Source organism: Vicia villosa, linkage group LG5 (genome assembly GCF_029867415.1).
Source record: "Vicia villosa cultivar HV-30 ecotype Madison, WI linkage group LG5, Vvil1.0, whole genome shotgun sequence".
NCBI lineage: Eukaryota > Viridiplantae > Streptophyta > Magnoliopsida > Fabales > Fabaceae > Vicia > Vicia villosa.
In genome coordinates this window covers 172,691,452-172,713,471 of record NC_081184.1, presented here as the reverse complement: position 1 = coordinate 172,713,471, position 22,020 = coordinate 172,691,452, and the positions used below count along the sequence as shown (strand labels likewise).

Sequence of the window (22,020 nt, the reverse complement as noted above, 5' to 3'; positions counted from 1 at the left end):
AATTTTCCAGTCCTTAAAAGTTCTTTCCATTGGTGTTTTTCCTTAACTCTATCCTTCTGCTTTAAAATGCTTTTTAGAATCCATGAACAATTGTCTCTTATGGGGACACTCATGATGCCATCCTTCGTAACATAGTTAATGTGAACCCATCTAATCCATAGGCTATCCTCTTTCTTTCACAAGTTCTATAACAGATTGGTAAGGCAGGCTCTATTCCATTTAGTGATGGTTATAATGTCCAATCCCCCTTGTGCCTTCGGGGCACACACTTTGCTCCAGGCCACCAGGCTCATTTTGGTTATGATATTTTTTCCTCTCCGTAGAAATGTCCTACACATAGCTTCAAGTTTCTTAGTCGCCCTCTTAGGTAATAGAATGCAATACAACCAATGGTTAACAATACCAAACACAACACTTTTTATCAGTTAGGCCCTACCTGCGTAGCTAAACAGGATGGCACTCCAATGTTTTATTCTCACCCCAATCTTTTCCACTGGTGGAGTACATTGAGTATTAATTAAATTCCTGCTAGTTAAAGGAATCTCCGAGTACCTGAAAGGTATGGGTCCGGTCTAGAAACCCGTGTTCTATTCCATCAAGTGCCTATTATGTTTTTCCACACCTTCATAATATAGCTTATGTTTACTAGGGTTCACACATAAACCACAAGCCCTAGAGAATTCTTGAAATTTCTCCATCACTATCTGAATAGATGTGAGGTCCCCCTAATAAATAGTAGCAGGTTATCAGCAAAACAAACATCAATTATCTTCACCTTTTCATATTTACTATGGTAGTTAAAATTTGGTATCTTGCTCAACTCGTTTAGCTCCATATGGAAGTATTCCATGATTATCACAAACAACAAGGAGGATATGGGATCCCTTTGCCCGAGGCCTCTTTTTGCAATCATCTTTTTAATGCATTCTCCATTGACATTGAAAATATAAGAGACAATTATGACTACTTTTATCATCCACATAATGAACATTCTAGGGAATCTTACCTCTTTCAAGATGGTTTGCAAAGTTAGCCAATCCATTGAGTCGTAGGCTTTATGAACATCCATTTGGAGCATACACCTAGGCACATCTCCTTTCCTACTGTAACTTCTTATTAACTCGTAATCTAGCAACACATTATCATGAATTTTCTAGTTAGGCACAAAAGTAACTTGGCTCCTACTGATTATGCTTCCCAATACTTTACTCATTCTGTCAGCCATCACTTTGGATATGATCTTATACAAAGTTGTACAATAGGATATTGGTATGAATTCTTTGATTGTCCTAGCTTGTTCATGCTTAGGCATCATTGTCACTTGGGTATAATTAAACTTTTCATCCATCATACCTTTTTGGAAAAAAATTTACACAATATAAAGGACATCATGTTTAACAACATGCCATAATTTTTTAAAGAACTTAAATCCAAAGCCATCAGCCCCGACGACATTGAGTTCACCTATGTTTTTCAAATCATCTTCAATCTCCTTCTCATAAATTGTGCTAATAAGCAATGTCCTTTGCTCCCTACTAAGCTTACCTTTCTTCGTAGCCAAAATATCCACACCCTCAAGATTTAAATAAAGTGCAGAAGATGCGGAAAGTAAAATGCGAGGAAATAAAATCCTAATTACTATTACATCAAAAATTTCAACCTATACATCGTTTCTAAAATTTAAATAAATAAAATACAAAATAAAAAAAAATGATAAATAAACAAGCATGCGTCAATCAACGAAGTTTGAGGTGAGAAGAGAAAATCGCGAAGAAGTTAGAGTTTGAAGAAAATTGAGTTTTAAGGAAATTAAGCGAAACCCTAAATTAATTATTAAACTAATTCCTAATTTTAAATTAAATCTAAATTAATTATCTAATTAATTAATTAATTTCTATTATTAAGTCAAAAGACTAACCCTAATTAAATTACTAAACTAAATTACTAAATTAAATTAATAAAATAAAAGTAATAAGCGAAATCCTAAATTCTAATTGGTTAGTTTTAGTAAAAAAAATATAAAAGAAAACTTGTAAGAATAAAAAAACATGAAAGAAATAGCAACAAAATAGAACAAAAAGAAAGAAGAACACAAACAGGCGTTGGATCTTGTGTGGGGGTCTCCTGGAGGTCCACCGTGGAGACTTCTTTTTGGGCCTTTAGATTTAGTTCTAGAACTATCAACCGGTCAGTGCATGAGGTGTATCATGGCCACGCGAGGGTGCATGCATCAGATCCAAAAGCAAATAGTTTGTTAAAAATAAAATGCCCTAAGCCGGTCTCGAACCTAGGAGTTGAAGGTTGCAGCAAAGGCCTTCTTGCCAATCAGACTGTAAACGTTAATCGATAATAAAATCCACACAAACAAATAAATCTCATAATGCATATTAAATAAGAAAATCAAACAACAAAGTCAAACCGGGCCTACTACCAACGCGTATGGACAATCAGAGCAGAGAGGGCATTTGAAAATCTCATTCAACCAATCAGATAGGCGAACAAAGCCACGCGTGCAAGTAAAGCCCTTGACCAGGTCAACGACCTAAGTCCGAAGCTTCATGAACTCCAAGCTCTAACAATGGCATGTGACGGTTTGTGCATTTTAAACCCCGCGCGGTGGACTAAACCTACTCTGTGATATCTCAGGAACACATTAATGATGTTAGTTCAAACAAAAACACAATGGAATGCAAAATACGAATATCAAAAGTTTAAGATGAACTGAATTCATGATGCATGCGTTTCAGGGATGCTTTGCCATGGCTCTGGACTTGTAGTTGCTCTATAATACCTTAGAAATACGACTTGATGTTTGAAAGCTCTCGAGGAAGGCTGCAGTGAAGATTTTGATGGTGCAACTTCACGTGGAATTTTTGAAGCATTACTCCTAGTCTCTTGGCTGCTGAACCGTTCCTCCCCTTGGCTGCACTTGCTCTCTTTATATATGAGGACTATTTAGGTTAAGAAGATTGGAGAGAGAGCAAGCCCATTGATTGCAAGAATATTTGATTTCAATATGTATGAAATCTTTCTTTTTTTGGATTAAAACTATTTTTGTACTATTTCCACGATTTCTTGACTTGGTGAATGGTTATGGACTTGATTCAATGAATAAGATATCTTGCACAATTTAATTTGATTTATTTTTTTGATTTTATTTGATTTATATTGAATTTAAGTGAATAATTCCAAAATAAATGTAATAAAACTCATAAAATAATTATCAAATAATCTTTGGGCCTTACATGATCTCAAAATCACGTGGACAACTCAAAACCCATGGCCCATTACTTAATAATACAAAATTCTTCATTTAGGTTTTCATGCATGTTCTCAAAATCGACCAACTTGCGCAAGCCACAACTCATTCAATATTTATCATATGGAGATGATCTAGGACTTTTTGGAAAGCTCAAGATGTCCTCTACAAGTCATTTTGGAACATATTTTGCATTTGGAGATTTTATCTTGATGATATGACTCCTGACAAAAAACTGCTTTTTGCGAGCTTCTAGAAGGACCTGTAATGTTTTGGCTCAAATCTCTCAAATGAAGCATTTTTAGCCTTGTCATGTGAGGGACAAAACTATAGAGAATTCAATTTCCTCCAGATTGAGCTTTGGATGGAAAAATTCTGATGTTCCATGTGAAAGTTATGGCTGGTCAAAGTTGGGTTGACTTTCTCCTTAAAACCCCTAATTTAGAAACTTAGGTTTTTGATGATTTTGAAGCTTTTCTTGATGAATCATGATCAATCCTTGATCAAATTATGAATGATACCTCAAAATAAGGATGTTTACAAAAAATCAGGAGTTTTGAGTATACTTTGACCACAGTTGACTTTTAGGCAAAACTAGTCGACTATCTGAGCTATTGATTGAGTAATCTTGTGAATCAGAGCTTGAAACTTGGCATGACGAACCTTTGAAGCATATGAGAGTCCATGGAATCCATTTGAGGCGTCAAAAGCTGATCTTACTTTAAAAGGATCAAAACCCTAGTTGGAGAGTTGTTGTTTAGGAGAGTACGCATTCAGTCAAGTCTATAGCCTTTGGTATTCAAATGAGCTTGAGTATGAAAATGTGATGGGCAAATTTGGGGGTATGACAATATATATATATATATATATATATATAAAAGTTGATAACAAATAAATTAATATTTGATTCAAAATAAAATATATTAAATGAAATATAAAAAATGCAAAAGAATTAATATGATAAATTAAAAATAGGGTTAAATGGCTTTCACCCCCCTGCAATAGTAGCGAGATTAGATTTTCCCCTTATTAAAAAAAATTTTAGTCTTCGCCCCTTATAAAAATAGATTCTGTTTTCAGACACCCCCTATTCCATGTTTGGCTGACTGGGCATGGAGAATCTTGCATAGGAGGCATCCAGTTGGATTTTTTTGTTTATTTTCTATTTATTTTTTAATTTTATTTTTTATTTATTTCGTTTTCTTCTATTATTTATTAAGAATTATTTTCTTACGTTTTCTTCTTTTTATATTTTTTAATTTTGTTTTCTTCTAATATTTATTAAAAGAATTAATAAAATATTAAAGTTGGGCCTAACTTCAACATGTTCACAAGTTTATTTTCAATTCATATAATCCTATATGTGATTGGTATATAAAGATTATTACAATTGTAAAGTCAATCGATGTGGGACTCTATTAGCTAAACTGTATCATCCCACCATTCAATTCAAACCTTGCAAACCAACCTAAACTTCATTCATTTCCTGCACATAAATGACAACAAACGAGCTCTCTCTCTTTCACTCCCTGCATGTTTATAGTTGCCAACACAAATGTTTGAAAGCAATGCAACTTCTTTGTATTTCCATTTTCTAGTAATTATAGCTGCTCTGTCTTCTTTGTCATTCTCAGCAATTAACTCACAGAGAAAATCCACTCTTCCTTCTAGTTCTACTCGTTTCCATGCTTCCAATTCTGATATCTTTGGAATCCGGAGCTTCACCACAAACTGCTAATCTCAACATCATGAATTCCATTGATGAATATATCATGAGTGAGTGATGCAACAATACTTTTTGGTATGATTTTTTCTGCATTTTGAGATGCGTTAAGATGGTGATGAACTGAACAATGAAGATGATGAACTAAACAATCCTGATATCCTAACAATCATTGTTTTCTCATCCTTTTGACAATGAGAGACTAAAAATATTTTTTGTTTTACTATAAGATACTAAACTTATCTTCATTACAACATGGTTGTACAATTTATGGCTATATCTTAAAAGTTGGATTTAGTTTTAGCATCTTTGTGTGCAATGCACTTATAAATATGTATGCTAAATGTGGTTGTCTAGATGATTCTCGCAACTCGAAACACGGAGCAGGGCCTATGGCCTTCATGGATGGAAAAGAAGCTTTACAACTTTTTCATGAAATGAAGGAGAGAGGAGTTAAGCTTGATGCAGTCACATTTCTTGCAGTTTTATCTGCAGTTTTATCTGCAGTCCAATCAATGTAAAACATTATGCATGCGTGATTGATCTTCTTGGAAGGTTGGGGAAACTTGAAGTAGTGAGAATGGAACAAGTAGGAAAGATAGAAAGATATAGAAGGTTCACAGGTTGTTGTTGTATGTTGTCAGGTTTTACAAACTCAAATAGTGCTATAAATAGTGAGATATATAGTCCCACATCGATTTTTGTAGGTAATATATCAATGTATATAAAACAAACTTGCATAATAATCCTTAAATTGAAAATGGGCTTAGTGTAAATGGGCCATAAGCTTAATTAAGGTCAATAAAATTTTTTGTTTAAATAATTTGTTAAATATTAAATAAAAAGGCAAAAATAAAAAAGGTAAATATTAATATAAAACGTAAAAATTAAATAAAAAGGCAACCACGTCAGCCAAACATGGATTATGGCGTCCAGTCAGCAAGATTCTCCATACCCAGTCAGCCAAACATGGAATAGGGGGTATCTGAAAACAGAATCTTTTTTTCTAAGGGGCAAAGACTAAAATTTTTTTTAATAGGGGGAAAAAAATCAAATCTCGCTACTATTGCAGGGGGTGAAAGCCATTTAACCCTTAAAAATAAAAACTATTTAATATTGTATTAAATTAGTTATTCATTTTAATTTTTTTACATACGAGACATTATTTGATAATAGAGAGTAAACTTTTAAAATATGTGTTTTCTCTTATTATAAGCTCCCGAATTTTTTCATGTATTTAAAAAAACAAATTTAATAAATTTAGTAAAATTATTATTTAATCATCTATATTTCAAATATAACATTTGAATATTGATATATGTAACTTTATTTGTATATTTCTAAAAAAATTGTCAATAAATCGTCAATATATTGTTATCCTCCTTAATGACATCTTCCTTGTCAATGACATGCTTACTAATAACTAAATTGACATACACTTTCAAGTACCTGATGAGTAAGGTGCTTTTCACATCCATCTGACAAACTTTTAGTTTTAGAATACAAGTTAGTCTTGGTATCAAACAAATGGCTCCAAGATAAGCAATAAGATTAAAAGTATCAGCCTTACAAAAATTTCCATTTTCTTCCGCAGATAGCATAAGTCTTCCTAATTGGTTAGTAACACTTTGCTTCACATCAAAACCAATGAGATAAAACTTTTCATAGTTATGGTGAATAATATCATTTATAAATCACGTGCCTTTGGTAAACAATCAATACACATTGCTATTAATAACACAAACCAGAAGTAAGTTTTCATCATTACTTATCACATGTTCATATAAGGCATTCACGTCTTCAACAACATGATCATGGCTATTAACAATACCACCATTGGTTATAACAATATCAACATTAACATCCTCATGGACATTATCATCATTCTCTTTATGTATTTGAGACTATGTCAACATGTTAGACGACGTACATGATTTTGGTTTCATTGGTGATAATGATTTCTTATAGGCCTGTAGAATAGTGGGACATCAATCACATTTTTACCAGCAGCTACATAAACATGTGGAATGTTGTAGAGAGTAATATCTAGTACATGCTTCTTGACATACAACTTATAACTGGACTTCAATACACTAGAGTAACACCAATTATAGCTTCACCAAACACATTACCATGTTTTTAGATAATTAAAACTTCAGACACATGTGAAGGATATCTAATAGGACGAATTATGACATAATTACTACTCTTCTTTAGCTTCTTCTTCTGAACCATTGTTGATTATTCAATAAAAAAAATTGTATAATATAGTTTAAAAGCAAAGAAAATAGTATAATATAATTTAAAAGCAAATGATTTCAGTTGATACACAGTATATAACTCAATGTTATCACAATTCAGACATTATGATCCACTGTCCGAATAAGGATATGCATGGGAGGACTACACAACATACATCCGTGTGGCGTGAACGGGCGCATGTAGTATTTTAGGTCACTGATGGAGCTGTCGTTCCATCTGATACACCCGCTCCAGCCGAACCTTCTCCATCCATCCCAATTGAGGGACTCTCTACGCCTGTTCCATTGAAGGGGCCTTCCCCGTCTACTACTATACCACGGAGGCCCCGAGATGATGTTGAAGGTTCCTCACAAATGCCCCTCGCGACCCTATAGTCTTTGTTCATATCACCATGCGTCAGTCTGGCTACACACAGACGATACCTCGCGACCCTATAGTCTCTGCTCCTATCACCATGGCCCGTCGACAGTTAGACGAGGTCTTTGCAGATTGGGAGCATCACATGTTTCCTAAGGAGGCTCGGGCGACGAGAGCAGAGAGGGACTTGAGCTGCGTCGAGGGGGTATATCACTTGGTATTATAGAGTGTCACACTCGTACATGTTGCCCGCTGCACCTGGAAATCTACGCAGACCATCTCACGAGGAGATTATGCCGGCTTATCTGGTTGAGTTGGACCACACTAACAATCTTCTTCCTCGGTGTCGTCAGATAGCTGACACAAGCCTGTGAGTCATTGCAGATGATTTATTCTTTGAGGGGTATGAGGAGAGGTGTGTGGTGGATGTTATGATTATGCTGACACATGAGACATATTTGTACCGTAACAATCGTGCCAAGTCTGGTAGAGCACTTGACGCTAGAGGCAGAGCCAAAAGAGGGCGTGGTAGACGCATAGGAGGAGACGGGGTCAGAGGCAAAGGAGAGCAACACGATGATGTCCGACATACACAACATCGATGCTTGTGGTTTTTTTTATGTTTGTATTTCTCTGATGATGTGTGTATGTTACTTTGATGATGTATTATACATTATGACCAACATTATTTATATGTATATTTTTTGTTACCCCCTAATTTCTTGCAGGCTCATCAAGCTGAGTTGAACCACACTCATTATATTCTTTCTCGGCGTCGTCAGATAGCTGACATAAGCCTGATAGTTATTGTAGATGGTTTATTCCTTGAGGGGTATGAGGAGAGGCGTCTGGTAGATGTTATGATTACGCTGACACATGATGCATTTTTGTACCATAGAAATCATGCCAAGATTGATGGGGCACTTGACGCTAGAGGCAGAGCCAAGAGAGGACGTGGTGGATGCATAAGCGGATGTGGAGCCAGAGGCAAAGGAGAGCAACATGATGCTTGTAACCAAAATTTAGTTTTGGAATGAAAAGAACATAATTTAAAAATATAGCAAACTGTTCCGTATGTGCATCTACGAAACACTCTGTTTTCACCATGTTCCGTAGATGAATCTATGGAAGACTTCCTCAACTGAAATCATTTGCTTTTAAACTTATATTATACTATTTTTTTATGCTTCAGTAGATGTATCTACGGAAGAAAACACATTTTTTTTTAAAATAGGGGTGCTTCCTGATTTGAATCTTCGAAATCAGGGGATAACATTGAAATTTCGTGTGGTGTCTAAGAGATTTATGAGGTATATTGAGAATTAACTTTCAAAATTTATATTTATTTAAAAATAATTAAATATAAAGAAGTTTTTATATATTTTTCAAAATCATATGGAAATATTTTTCTTGAAAAAAAAAAAAAATCCTATACATATCGTGTTGAAAAAGAAAAATGAAGATGCTAGCTTAGAAAAGTATCACACACACACTATTAAAACTCACAACAAGCCCTTTCTCAGTTTTCTTCTTCGTTCCATTTTCTCAGATCGCAATTCCCATAATCCCAAACCCTAACCCTAAACCTAGCTATTCCAATTCTTCGCGATATTCTACTCAACCATGGCGACGACGTTGGTGAGCTCTGCCGGTGGCATGTTGGCGATGCTCAACGAGTCTCATCTCTCGCTCAAGCTTCACGCTCTCTCTAACCTCAACAATTTGGTTGACAGCTTCTGGCCTGAGATCTCCACCAGTGTTCCTCTCATGTAATCGTTTTCTCCTTTTGTTTATCGATTTGTGTGTTTTTGATTCTCAATTTGTATTTCTTTGGTTTTTAAATTTGAATGATTATGCCTTTTTTAGATGTAAAGTAGTTAGGTTTTTTCAATTGCTTCACTATTATTGGTTAGTGATGAAGAAAAAACTTCAATTATAGCAATAGGTTTGATTACAATTACGTTTTAGTAGTTAAATTAAATTTGCAGGAGTCAATTTCAATCCGGTAGTCTTGAAAGTATGCCATAATGTGATTTTTGTTGCTGTTATTGTGGCCTTTTGTTCTTTTTTTGGGCGTGTTCATGTTAATGCCATGATTCTCTCTTATGTTTCTTAGTTGAATTAGTTTTTTAAGTGTGAAGTGTTGGAATGGGAATGTTGAAGATTAACATGTGTGTTTTGTATGTATGTATGTGTTAAACAGAGAGAGTTTGTATGAAGACGAGGAGTTTGATCAGCACCAAAGGCAACTTGCTGCTCTACTTGTATCAAAGGTATTATTGTTTTGCTAGTTATTTGAACTATCGTCTTCTATTTAAATTTATGTGAGGCAGATGTGTCTTTTCCATGATATTTGAGATATAAGAAATAAGTACTGGGTTGCATCCTTTTTTATTTTACACGGCTTCTAAACCAACCACTCGAAGCCATAAGATTTTTCATATCCATAAGTTATTGTCCTTTGAAGCTGGAGTTGGCCTCATTGTTTGTGTTTTGGTATCTGATTTCGATCATCTTCTTAATCTTAGGTCTTTTATTACTTGGGAGAGCTGAATGACTCACTATCCTATGCCCTCGGAGCTGGTCCTCTGTTTGATGTTTCAGAGGATTCTGACTATGTCCACACTCTTCTAGGTGAGAATTACTTTTATTTTATTTAATTTACAGCCATATACAGATCTTTCTAGGATATCATTTTGTATATGAAAACAGGCTGCATTAGTAATATTGGTTCACTCGGTGGTGTTACTTTTTAGTGGTTTTATTCATTCCGATTTGATTTAATGAAATTAAAAATAATGTTAATAATATAAATTAGTTTTGTGCTACATTTATAAAATTTAAAATCATGACACGTTGCATTTGACATTGTCTGAAATCTTCTATGTTTTCAGCTAAAGCTATTGATGAATATGCTAGTCTCAAGTCTAAGGCAGCGGAGTCAAGTGATGAATCTATCAAAGTGGACCCAAGGCTTGAAGCAATTGTGGAAAGATTGTTGGACAAGTATGATTAACTGTAATTATTCATATGTTTTTTTTTTTTTTTGTATTCAAGTGTGCCTTAAGAATTTGAGTTCCCTCAATTTTTGTTGCTTTTCCTTAATTCAGGTGTATAGTGGACGGAAAATACCAGCAAGCTATGGGAACTGCCATTGAATGCAGGAGATTGGATAAACTTGAGGAAGCAATTACAAGGAGTGACAATGTTCAAGGAACTCTATCATACTGCATTCATGTCTCTCATTCCTTTGTGAGCCTTAGAGAATACAGACAAGAGGTAAGTGACATTTATTGTACAGGGGAAAAGCCTCCAGCTACCATGGGCTAGCCTTGGCTAACTCATATTAACAATTTTCAACTAGTTAGAATGTTTTTATACTTACATACTCTAGTAATGAATTTTTAGCTACCCCAAACAAGTTTATTTTCAAAAAGTAGTAGAATTAGGAAGGAAGGTTGAAAGATTATTATTTGATTGATAAATTTATTTGTCTTGTTTTGTCATACAATATGTGGCATATCTAGAAACTTGCAAAATGTGATAAAGACTTTTTAACAATGATGTTTCTGACAAAAGTTGATATTATTCCATGTACTTTTTGTCTAGGTTCTCCGTCTCCTTGTTAAAGTATTTCAAAAGCTTCCTTCACCAGATTATCTGAGCATTTGTCAGTGTCTTATGTTCTTGGATGTGCCGGAGGGTGTTGCAAGCATATTGGAAAAACTTCTACGTTCTGAAAACAAAGACGATTCTCTTTTGGCATTTCAAATAGCTTTTGATTTGGTAGAGAACGAGCATCAAGCTTTTCTTTTAAATGTTAGAGATCGCCTTACATTGCCAAAGTCTCAACCTTCAGAATCTGCAGAGCCAAAACCCAGTGATGCAGATTCTACTCAGAATGCTGGTGTGAGTGGAGCAGATGATGTTCCAATGGTCGATGGTGAATCGGCTTCTGCCGTCAGTGTGCCTGAGGATCCAAGTGAGAAGTTGTATGCTGAGAGGTTAAGCAAAATAAAGGGAATTTTGTCTGGGGAAACTTCAATACAGCTGACTCTGCAGTTCCTTTACAGCCATAACAAGTGAGACCATTTTCTGTTATAATATTTTGTTGATCTCCGTTTCTTTGTTGTTACTTGGTAGTGTGTTAGTTCTTATGTTGCTTGGATGTAATCTGCATTCAGATCTGACCTCCTTATTCTGAAGACCATAAAGCAGTCTGTCGAGATGAGAAACAGTGTCTGCCACAGTGCTACTATCTATGCCAATGCAATAATGCATGCCGGAACAACTGTGGATACTTTCCTGCGGGAAAATTTGGTCAGTTATTACCGCTTAATTTTTGTTTCCCCCTCTTTCCCTGTAATTTCCCATTCTTAAGATATTTGCCCCTTGAAAATTTTAGGATTGGTTGAGCAGAGCTACAAATTGGGCCAAATTTAGTGCAACAGCTGGACTTGGTGTTATCCATAGAGGTCATTTGCAGCAGGGAAGATCACTGATGGCACCTTACTTGCCTCAGGGTGGGACAGGTGGTGGTGGTAGTCCATACTCAGAAGGTGGTGCTCTCTATGCCCTTGGTCTGATTCATGCCAATCATGGAGAGGGCATCAAACAATTCCTCCGCGATAGCTTGCGCAGTACTACCGTTGAGGTGCTCATAAATATTGATGATTCTCTGTTAAAAAAAGATTATTGCGATATCTAATTTGTTGTTTATGGCCAGGTCATTCAACACGGTGCATGTCTGGGTCTTGGATTGGCATCCCTAGGAACTGCCGATGAGGATATTTATGAAGAAATAAAAAATGTTCTCTACACTGATAGTGCTGTTGCTGGCGAAGCTGCTGGAATCAGTATGGGCTTACTCATGGTTGGAACAGGCAGTGATAAGGCAAATGAAATGCTCACTTATGCACATGAGACACAACATGAAAAGATTATAAGGTAAGGGTTTTTCACTTGGCAAGCAGTTAAACCATCGTTTCTCTTGCTCTGATTATTTACGGCTTTTAAATATTTCAGAGGGTTATCACTAGGAATTGCTCTTACGGTTTACGGAAGAGAAGAAGAAGCTGACACTTTAATTGAGCAGATGACTCGGGATCAGGATCCAATATTAAGATATGGTGGCATGTATGCACTGGCTTTGGCCTATAGTGGAACAGCAAACAATAAGGCCATTCGTCAATTACTGCACTTTGCTGTGTCTGATGTGAGTGATGATGTTAGGAGGACTGCAGTCCTAGCATTAGGATTTGTATTGTACTCTGATCCAGAGCAGGTTAGTTCTGTCCTTTTCTTTATTATTTCCCCTTGTCCTAAGTTGCTTTTCTGTAGCTGTAGTCTGTTTTCGTTGATTCTGTTGAGATTTGCAATGTTATTTTCCAACACTGCAGACTCCGCGAATTGTTTCTCTCCTATCAGAATCCTACAACCCACATGTTCGTTATGGTGCGGCTCTTGCTGTGGGTATTTCCTGTGCGGGTACAGGTCTCAGTGAAGCCATATCTTTGCTGGAGCCTTTGACATCGGATGTCGTTGATTTTGTTCGTCAGGGTGCCCTCATAGCAATGGCTATGGTCATGGTTCAGATTAGTGAAGCTAGTGATTCACGTGTTGGAACATTCAGGTAAGGAAAGTTGATTATATTGATGTTGAAGCAATAAATTTGTTAATTTCTGACATGCCTTGTATTCTAGGCGACAATTGGAGAAAATTATCCTGGACAAGCACGAGGATACCATGAGCAAGATGGGGGCAATTTTGGCCTCTGGAATACTTGATGCCGGCGGAAGAAATGTGACCATAAGACTACTTTCTAAGACAAAGCATGATAAAATTACTGCAGTGGTTGGTCTTGCAGTTTTCAGCCAATTTTGGTATTGGTACCCTCTTATCTATTTCATTAGCTTGGCTTTTTCACCGACTGCTCTCATCGGCCTCAACTATGATCTGAAATCTCCAAAGTTTGAGTTCTTGTCACATGCAAAGCCTTCACTTTTTGAATACCCTAAGCCTACTACTGTTCCCACCACTACTTCAACTGTTAAACTTCCAACAGCTGTTTTGTCGACATCAGCTAAGGCCAAAGCTAGAGCAAGTAAGAAAGCTGAAGAACAGAAGGCTAGTGCTGAAGTTGCATCTGGTCCCGACTCTACATCAGCTTCAAGTGCTGGAAAAGGGAAGTCTTCAAGTGAGAAGGATGGAGAAGCAATGCAGGTGATGCATATTTGATTTATTTTAGAAGTCTAGTCTCATATTTCTGAATCAATGCTCCCTTTTATATGCCTAAGAGGAATAGAAAATCGAGAGGAATAGAAAATCGAGAGGAAAAGGATGGGGATTTAAAAGGTTGTCTTACTTCTGGTTTTTTTGGGGGTAATTTTTCTTGTTAATGCAGAATCAGCAATATAAGTGAAGAGTGTTTTTCAGTCTGATAGATCCATCACTTGTATGTTTCTGTTAAAAGCATTTGATTTATATGTGCAACTTTTTAACATTTCTAAACTTATTGTTTTAAAGGTTGATAGCCCGGCGGAGAAGAAATCTGAGCCTGAGCCTACTTTTGAGATTCTAACAAATCCAGCGAGAGTGGTTCCTGCTCAGGAGAAGTTCGTTAAATTTTTGCAGGACAGCAGATATGTTCCTGTTAAGTTGGCACCTTCGGGATTTGTGCTTCTTAAAGACTTGCGTCCTACTGAGCCTGAAGTCCTCGCCATCACTGACACACCAGCATCTACCACATCAACTGCTGGCGCATCAGGAACAGGATTGCAGAGTTCTTCATCAGCAATGGCTGTGGACGAGGAACCTCAACCTCCTCAACCATTTGAGTACACCTCATAAGTTTGGTTCAAATACTTGTCAATGTGCTTAGAAAATTGGTTCTCCTGAAAGGGTAGCTACATGAATGAACTGTTCAAGTCACTACTACTTGATCTATTACCCATTTAAAAGTCAAATTCCTGGGCGCAAATTTCTTTTTCCTTAATGGACTTAGTGTGGTATTTGCTCCACTACGTGGTTAAAATCTGTGAATTGACATGCTATTCAAAGTGGAGGCATAAAGGCAGCATGGAGCTGATCTTCAGTGTTTAATGTGTTTTTTTTCTATCCAACTAATGGTCGTCACTAAATGGAACCAAGGTTTCTGAAGTAGACTGTAGAGTAGTGGTTCTGTTGAGGTTTTTCATTTAAAATGTGGCAACTCTTTCATGTTTGCAATTTACATTCCGCATTCACGAATTTCTTAAGTGAATTTAAGCTTTCCTACCCCTGATTCATTGAGTTGTTCTATCATGAATCAAACTTGGTTAAAATATATTCTTATTCATTAAAATCCTTATCACTTTCACTTTTAAAGTAGAAATTTGAAAACTAAATTTTAGCGAATCTTTATAAAATAAACTTATGGTTACACAAATTATATGAAATTGAATATACTTCTGCATATGTACCATGAATATACGTCTGTGTACCATCATTTTATCTTATATGTTAGCTTTTGAGATTGGAATCTAAATTCATTTAACGTGATTTAAACCATAATTTTATAGGGAAAACGAGAATTGGACTTAGTTCAGACTAGGTGAGTGCTAGTTTATTAGCTAATTATAAAGTGAATTAAAGTAAAAAAATATACTAATAGACATAATGTTTTGGTTCTTATGAGATGAAACAATCTTTCAAATCTTGAAATGAAAGCATACAATGTATCCATGACAAGTGCAGAAACACGAGGGCCTAATGCTAGTCATGTTACACGTTGGATAACAAAATTGAAATAGGTCAAAACACCTGCATCTTCCTATATCAAAATTAGATACACCACTAACTATGTAGACAAGAGTCGCCTTTAAATAATTACATACGTACTTCTTTTTGTGTGACAAAACGTACTATTCTTTTAGAGTCAACAATTGCCTTTAAATAATTACTCAAGTATTCTAAACTCTACCCTTTGTTTCTCAAAGTATAAATTTAATTCAATGAGCAAAAAGTTGTACATCGACACTAATTTACAAGTTACAACCAACATTTTTAATGATATGACATTCACAATTAGTTGATAATGTAAACTAATTTTATAATTTATATTAAAAAAAATAGTATACATTAAAAGTATAAAATATTTTTACACTGTCAATCAATCAAAGGTATGTATCTAGCCAACACATTCTTTTAATTTTTAAAACTTATATGACATGGCTGAATGTTGTAATTCTATTGAATGATATGATATAAAACTATTTTACATTAAGAGTGCACTACCTTTAATCTCATTTATATTTCTATTAATAGAGTTAAAACGGTTTTATTGATAAAAATAATAAAAAATATACATTTTTACTAAATTATTTTAGAAGATAAGTTAGTTACTTAACTGATAAGAAGGAATAAGATGTGCGGTAGCTGTTATAATCAAAGGAAAGATCTAGTTCGAAAGCCTGCATAACTTTTCACCATTGCGAAATTCAAAGATAGATTTTTTAGGTTTAATGATCAAAGTCTAAGCTCGAAGCCAATTTAGAAAATAAATTACTGAACTGATAAGAAAGAATAAAATGGTTAAAAAGTCACGTCAAAATTTTATGCTTTTACATGATGTCACAAGTAGAGCGGTCAATATGGCCTACTCGGCCCTAAATAGACTGGTCCTGACGGGCCTGGACTTTTTAGGGCTGAGCCAAAAAGACCCTGTGTAATATGGACTCGGGATTTACTACCCGAGTTCGGCCCTAGATGGGCTTCGGGCTCCGGCCTTAAATTGATCTTTTTATTTAGAAAAATTAAAGGCTTAATTGCAATTTTGGTCCCTTTATTATTCATTTTTTTTTGAGTTTTGGTCCTCTTATTTTAAAATCTGAAATTTTAGTCCCTTTGTTTTAGTTTTTTGAGGATTTTGGTCCCCCTATAAATCCGAAGACAATTTTTAATGAAATGGAACTCAGATTAATGACATGTTCAATATAAATCTTAAATAAAAATAGTTTTTTTGAACAGATTACTATTGAACTGACACATCATCAATAAGAGTGTCATCTCATTTAAAATTGCCTTCAAATTTACAGGGGGGTCAAAATCCTCAAAAAACTAAAATATAGGGACTAAAATTCCAAATTTTAAAATAGAGGGACCAAAACCCAAAAAAATGGATAATAGAGGGACCAAAAATGCAATTAAGCCAAAATTAAAAATAAAACTCCATAATATTTATTATAAATAAAATTAAAAATTATGTTATTTTAAACATAATATATTTTTAAGTATTATATTATCTCTTATAAATACTATAATGTGTTTCTAAATATAATATATGTCTAAATTGTATAAAATAATACTTGAATATTTATTATAGAAAAACTAATATAGTACGATGAAAATATGTTGATTATATTAATGTATAATATTTAAAAGAGAAAGATTGAATAAAATAGAGATGAAATTTAGTGAAGTGAGAAAAATCAATGTGCTATTTTGGAGTAAAATAATATAAATATTAATATATTTTTTAAAATTTATAATTATGCGGGCTTAATAGGCTACCTGATCGGTAAAATAGCAAGTGTACTATTTTGCCTCTTGTAATAATAGGGAAAATTCCCCGAATGTCGATCTCAGGGACTGCGCAGGAATAATGAGTTCAATTCAAGGTTCAATTAAACAAAAACTTCAATGGGGTTTTGTTTGGTAATTATAACTTAACGAAAAATAGAATAAGCAGTAAATGAAATTGACTTTGTAACAAATGTGAGTAACATGCTAGGGATAGTGGATGATTGATAATGTAACAACTCTGAAATTTCTATTGCAACAACTTATTTTCAATAATCAATTACCGGTTCTTAAGGTTGTTTGATCCTAAGTCCTTAGTGAAAAAACCTTTGATCCTTCATCCTAAACCCTAAGTCCTTAGAAATTTACGATGAAATCAAGCAATTAGTTATCAAGAATATCCAGTTGCTATAAGGTATTCCTAGTCCTAGGTAATATCTATTATAGCATATTCTCATGAAAGCATTATCAATGGTGGTCCGCCTAAATGATAATCATAGATCAATTCCAATTTGTCCGAAAGGAAAAGCATTAGAAACATCAAGAGAATAAATCAACAATTAAAAAGATGATTGTTATTGCAATTGCAAACTCAGAGTCATTACAAAGTTAAATCAGAGCCACCCCCTAGCATTGGGGGGTTTAGCTACTCATAGTATTCAAAGAAAACACGATAATGAATAAAGACATTACAAGAAATTAGAGGAGATTGAATCTTCAATTGCTTCCGGTCATGAAGATCTTCTTCTCTCCCAAACCCTTTCTTTCTCCAATCTTCTCTTGTATTCTTTTCTCTAATCTGTCAAAAGTCCCTTCTTTCTTGCCCTAAAGTTATTTTTATAATCAATCTTCCATTCCGGTTGAAACCAAATGCCAAGAATACCCTTAATGATCCCATTTGAGTGAGGAAACTTATAAACATGTTTTCAGCCCGCGTTCATCAACACGGGCCGTGTTTCTGCACACGGGCGCCCGTGTTGATCCTCTGACTTTGGTTCAAACTCGCATTTCCAGCCACATTTCACACGGGTGGCCGTGTTGATTAACACGGTCCGTGTAAGCCCTTAACTTCAGAATTTGGCTTTGTGTTCTTCATCAAAGTTGTAGCCCTTTTCGTTAGCGAAAATTTTCCACCGGAACCGCGTCATTCCGAGTTACGAAGCTCTAGTTATGATCAAAATACTACACGCATATCACGATGAGAAACATGCTGAAAATTTCCAGATCTCACACTTGCTAAGACGAGCCGTGTCAGCCCCGTGACTTTCATCTCTTTTGCATTTTCTTTGCCACGCTTCATCCTAACATGGCCAGTTTCAGGTGACACAGGTGGTCGTGTCAGACCTCATGTAGCTTGATTTTTCAATTCCTTCGAAACTCCCCTTTTTGTACTTTTTCGCATAGATTTGTCTCGATTTATTCCTTTGAGCCTGCAAACAGTAAAATACACAACCAAAGCATAAAATGTAGAAGAATGAAGTAAAACACTTGACAATATAAAGCAAAGACGACTAAAATCAACAGTAAATAAACGTGTAAAAACCACTAATCACTACCCACGGCCCATATGGGCTAGCCCTAATGTGTAGCGGGCTTTTCAGGGTTGGGCTAAAAAGGCCCTGAAAAATATGGGCTCTCATTTTAAGGCCCAAGCCCTATGATTTTTCGGGCCTGGCGGGCCGACCCATATGTGCTAGCCTATTTTGACAGCTCTAGTCACAAGAGTTTCCATCGTCGAAGAAGATTTTAAAGATATCAAAATTGGCTATGGTAGCCGTTATGACTAGAGGAAAGGTTTCGTTAAGAATTTCGCACTCCTTTTCACTATCCCAAAACTTAAAGGATAGGTCTTTTTACTTCCTTGGTTGAAGCCTAAGCCTTATTTTGTTCACAACCATCAACTCAATGATTTTCCTCTTCGCCGTCCCATTGAAGAGATTCTTTTTATTTGGAATACCACTAGTCATAGACACAATATATTGGCGTTTTATTTTTCGGTCTTCCTCTTCTTCACTACTTATGTCTTTTTCCCCTTAAGCTTTAGTGACAACTTCAATAGATTTTTTGGGGATGGTTTGTCTCTACGAGGGGAGCGTTTCTTCTTGGGAGAATCTTCTCAACTCATACGCCCTCTCTTATCGCACCGTCTTCCTTTCTGATCATCATCCTAAGTATCAATAAGTCATCCCTTTTTAACTAGTTCTTCTATCACATCCTTTAAATGAATGTATTCATTTGCGTTGTTAAAATGACTCATGTGGAAACAAAAGTATTTGGACTTGTTAGTCCTAGATGATTCTTTATTTGGGTATGGATTCATGATCTCGACTTTCTTATACTCACTGTTCGCACCCTTTTTTCACATTTCTCTCTCGAAGTGTTTATGGGAGCGTAGACGTTGAACTTGGATCAGGATCCACGATCCCCATTTTTTCTATGGCACCTATTATCTCTTTCTAGTGCCCAAAAATATTTGGATTTCCCTCACCGGCCTCTATTTCCCTCTTCATCCAAGAGCTCTTATTCATAATTGATATAGGGATGAGCCATATTCAGCAAATCACTCATATTGCAGGTTCCCTTGAGCCCTAGATTTTCTTCTAACAAGCAGTATAATCTCAACGCGTTCTTGAACATCCAACATTTAACCCCTCATATATCCCCCACTGCTATTTTCATATTAGTGAAACAGTCAATGCACTTGTGTAGGGTTTCCATCTTTCGCCGAGTGACTTCGTTAAGTACAACCATGGTAGTGGATTGCCGCTTTCAGGCGGTAAAATGGGCGGTTAAGGTATCACGAAGTTCCTTCCATGAATTTAAGCTCCCATATGTGAATGTTTTGAACCATATCATTGTGGCTTCGTAAGGGTTAGTTCAAAGAGCTCGCACTTCACCTTCCATTGAGTGTGGTAGTAATCCATCTTGTTGTTTACATGCTTAACATATTTGTCTCTATTTCCAATTCTGTTATACTTTATAGCTCTAAAATATTCTTCAAAGACCTTAGGATCCTATTGTCGAGAATGCAAAAGGACAATTGGTTCTTTTTTTATCTAGAGTCGGAGCATCTGCGTCATATATTTCCCTTCTTTAGGGATGATGTGTTGGTGAGTGATAATGGCTTGTGACTTCAGGAGGAGTATGAATGCCACTTCGTCCTTGATATTGGTCACGAGATGGAGACTTAAGGAATAATCTCTATGGAATAGTTGTGACAATGGGTACCAACTCTGGCGCGAGGACCTGATTGTCTCGGGAGGCTGCCTCATGTACAAGATTATCTCTTGGTTGAATATACTGAAGGTTCTCTTCAATTTTGAGAATCCTTTTAGTCAAGAATTATGAGTTTTGCTAGTGAAGTCGATTGTAGACGCTGTTTAGCAAGTACGTGGCTCCGTGGACTTTAAGTTCACCTGCAATAATTAAAAGCTCAAGAGATTTCTTATCCAGGTATAACAGGTAGAAAAGGAGGTCAGTGCAATGGTGTGACTTTGTGATGCCGTTGTGTGGATATGAAGAACATAATATTTTAGAATGTTCCTTGTCAGAATCTTGGATGAGCAAAATCTTGTTATGTAGGTTCAGAAGGAGATGCTACCAGAACTAGATTGTCTTGCAAAGGAGGAGGATGAGGAATAAGAGACAAAATTCTAGTAGCTTCAGCGACTGCAATAATAACTTTTTGTCAAATAAAGGATCGGGTGACTTTGGATGTCCAATGCTCGATGAATATGATGATAGATCTGTTGGAGAAAGATTTAAAAGTTTGAGGAGTAAGATCTTCGAAACTTCAAGAAAAGGAGATTTAGATATTTGGTGTAGAGAAAATGTTTTTCGTGAAATTAGTAAGAATTAGAAATCGATTTCCATGGAAGGTACCACTATTTGGTTAGGAACTAGAAATGAATGGTGAGGTAGCAAAGTTGTGTCTTGCTACTGTGGATATGTACTTCTGATGCGGTGGATACGTGGCTAACCTACAAAGTTATTCAACACTTAAGTCAATGAGAGAAATCAGAAGTAATGTGTGAGTGAGAATGGTTTTTTATATATGAAATGACGTGTTTTAACTTTATATACTAAAAATGGTTGAAAATGTTTGTGTATGATGTGGCATGTTGTGCGGTCAACCTTAAAATTAGATTAAAAGGTAATTGATGTGCTGGAGGGTCGAATTTCTTACTTCTTGTTATAAAGAAGGCCTAACTACTCTGTGTACCTTTCCATTTAAGGATCGATCTTAGCACCTTTTTCTATAGGCTTTGCGAACGGACCAAAACATCTATAACTGTCTTCAAATAATTTGGACTAAGGAGAAGGATTTGGATGGTGAGTATGATGATTGGGTCACAATATCACGTCTCATATCTAGTTTGAGTCCATTGAAAAAATAATCTAGGATAGCAGTTGGGATGAGTCTATTGAGTATAAATTTGGTCTGACAATATTGTTAAAGATGTCCTTTCTCGCTCGTTTTTCACGGCATTATCCACTCCTCATGCTTATTTGATCATCTTGATCCACCAAACAATAAATTGAGACCATATCTTATTGATATTCGAAATCAGTGCTTCTTAGATAATGCTTTTGATCCATATTACCATTTTTACCTTGATATGTTTTAGAAGTCACATATCGTTGTATTTATTAAACTCGAGCTAATTCATGCCATCCTTCATGAATTTTATGCATCCCCTCTTCAGGGGCGGATCTAGACATTCCATATTGGTGTGGCTAAACATAAAAAAATATTAATTCAATTATATTTAAAATAAGAAAAAAATATTTTTAAAGCCCAAATATGAAGGATTAACAAATATAAAAGTGAGAGAAACTTGAGAGGTGGTGATAGTGTTTT

General features: G+C 35.5%; 1 protein-coding gene across 1 annotated transcript; it reads left to right on the top strand.

The window, feature by feature from the left end:
- Positions 1-9,060: 9,060 nt before the first annotated feature.
- LOC131604008 (26S proteasome non-ATPase regulatory subunit 1 homolog A-like) lies at positions 9,061-14,876 on the top strand. The gene is made up of 13 exons (XM_058876495.1): positions 9,061-9,370; positions 9,805-9,874; positions 10,130-10,235; positions 10,496-10,607; positions 10,712-10,880; positions 11,211-11,683; positions 11,786-11,921; positions 12,007-12,255; positions 12,328-12,548; positions 12,627-12,885; positions 13,001-13,233; positions 13,304-13,823; positions 14,127-14,876. The coding sequence occupies exons 1-13, from the start codon at positions 9,225-9,227 to the stop codon at positions 14,448-14,450; spliced, it is 3,018 nt and encodes a 1,005-aa protein (XP_058732478.1). The 5' UTR covers positions 9,061-9,224; the 3' UTR covers positions 14,451-14,876.
- Positions 14,877-22,020: the final 7,144 nt, after the last annotated feature.

Coding starts and splice junctions, on each gene's coding strand:
- LOC131604008 (XM_058876495.1), top strand. CDS start 9,225: ATGGCGACGACGTTGGTGAGCTCTGCCGGTGGCATGTTGGCGATGCTC. Junction 9,875..10,129: donor CTGCTCTACTTGTATCAAAG/GTATTATTGTTT, acceptor TCTTAATCTTAG/GTCTTTTATTACTTGGGAGA. Junction 12,886..13,000: donor TGTACTCTGATCCAGAGCAG/GTTAGTTCTGTC, acceptor CCAACACTGCAG/ACTCCGCGAATTGTTTCTCT.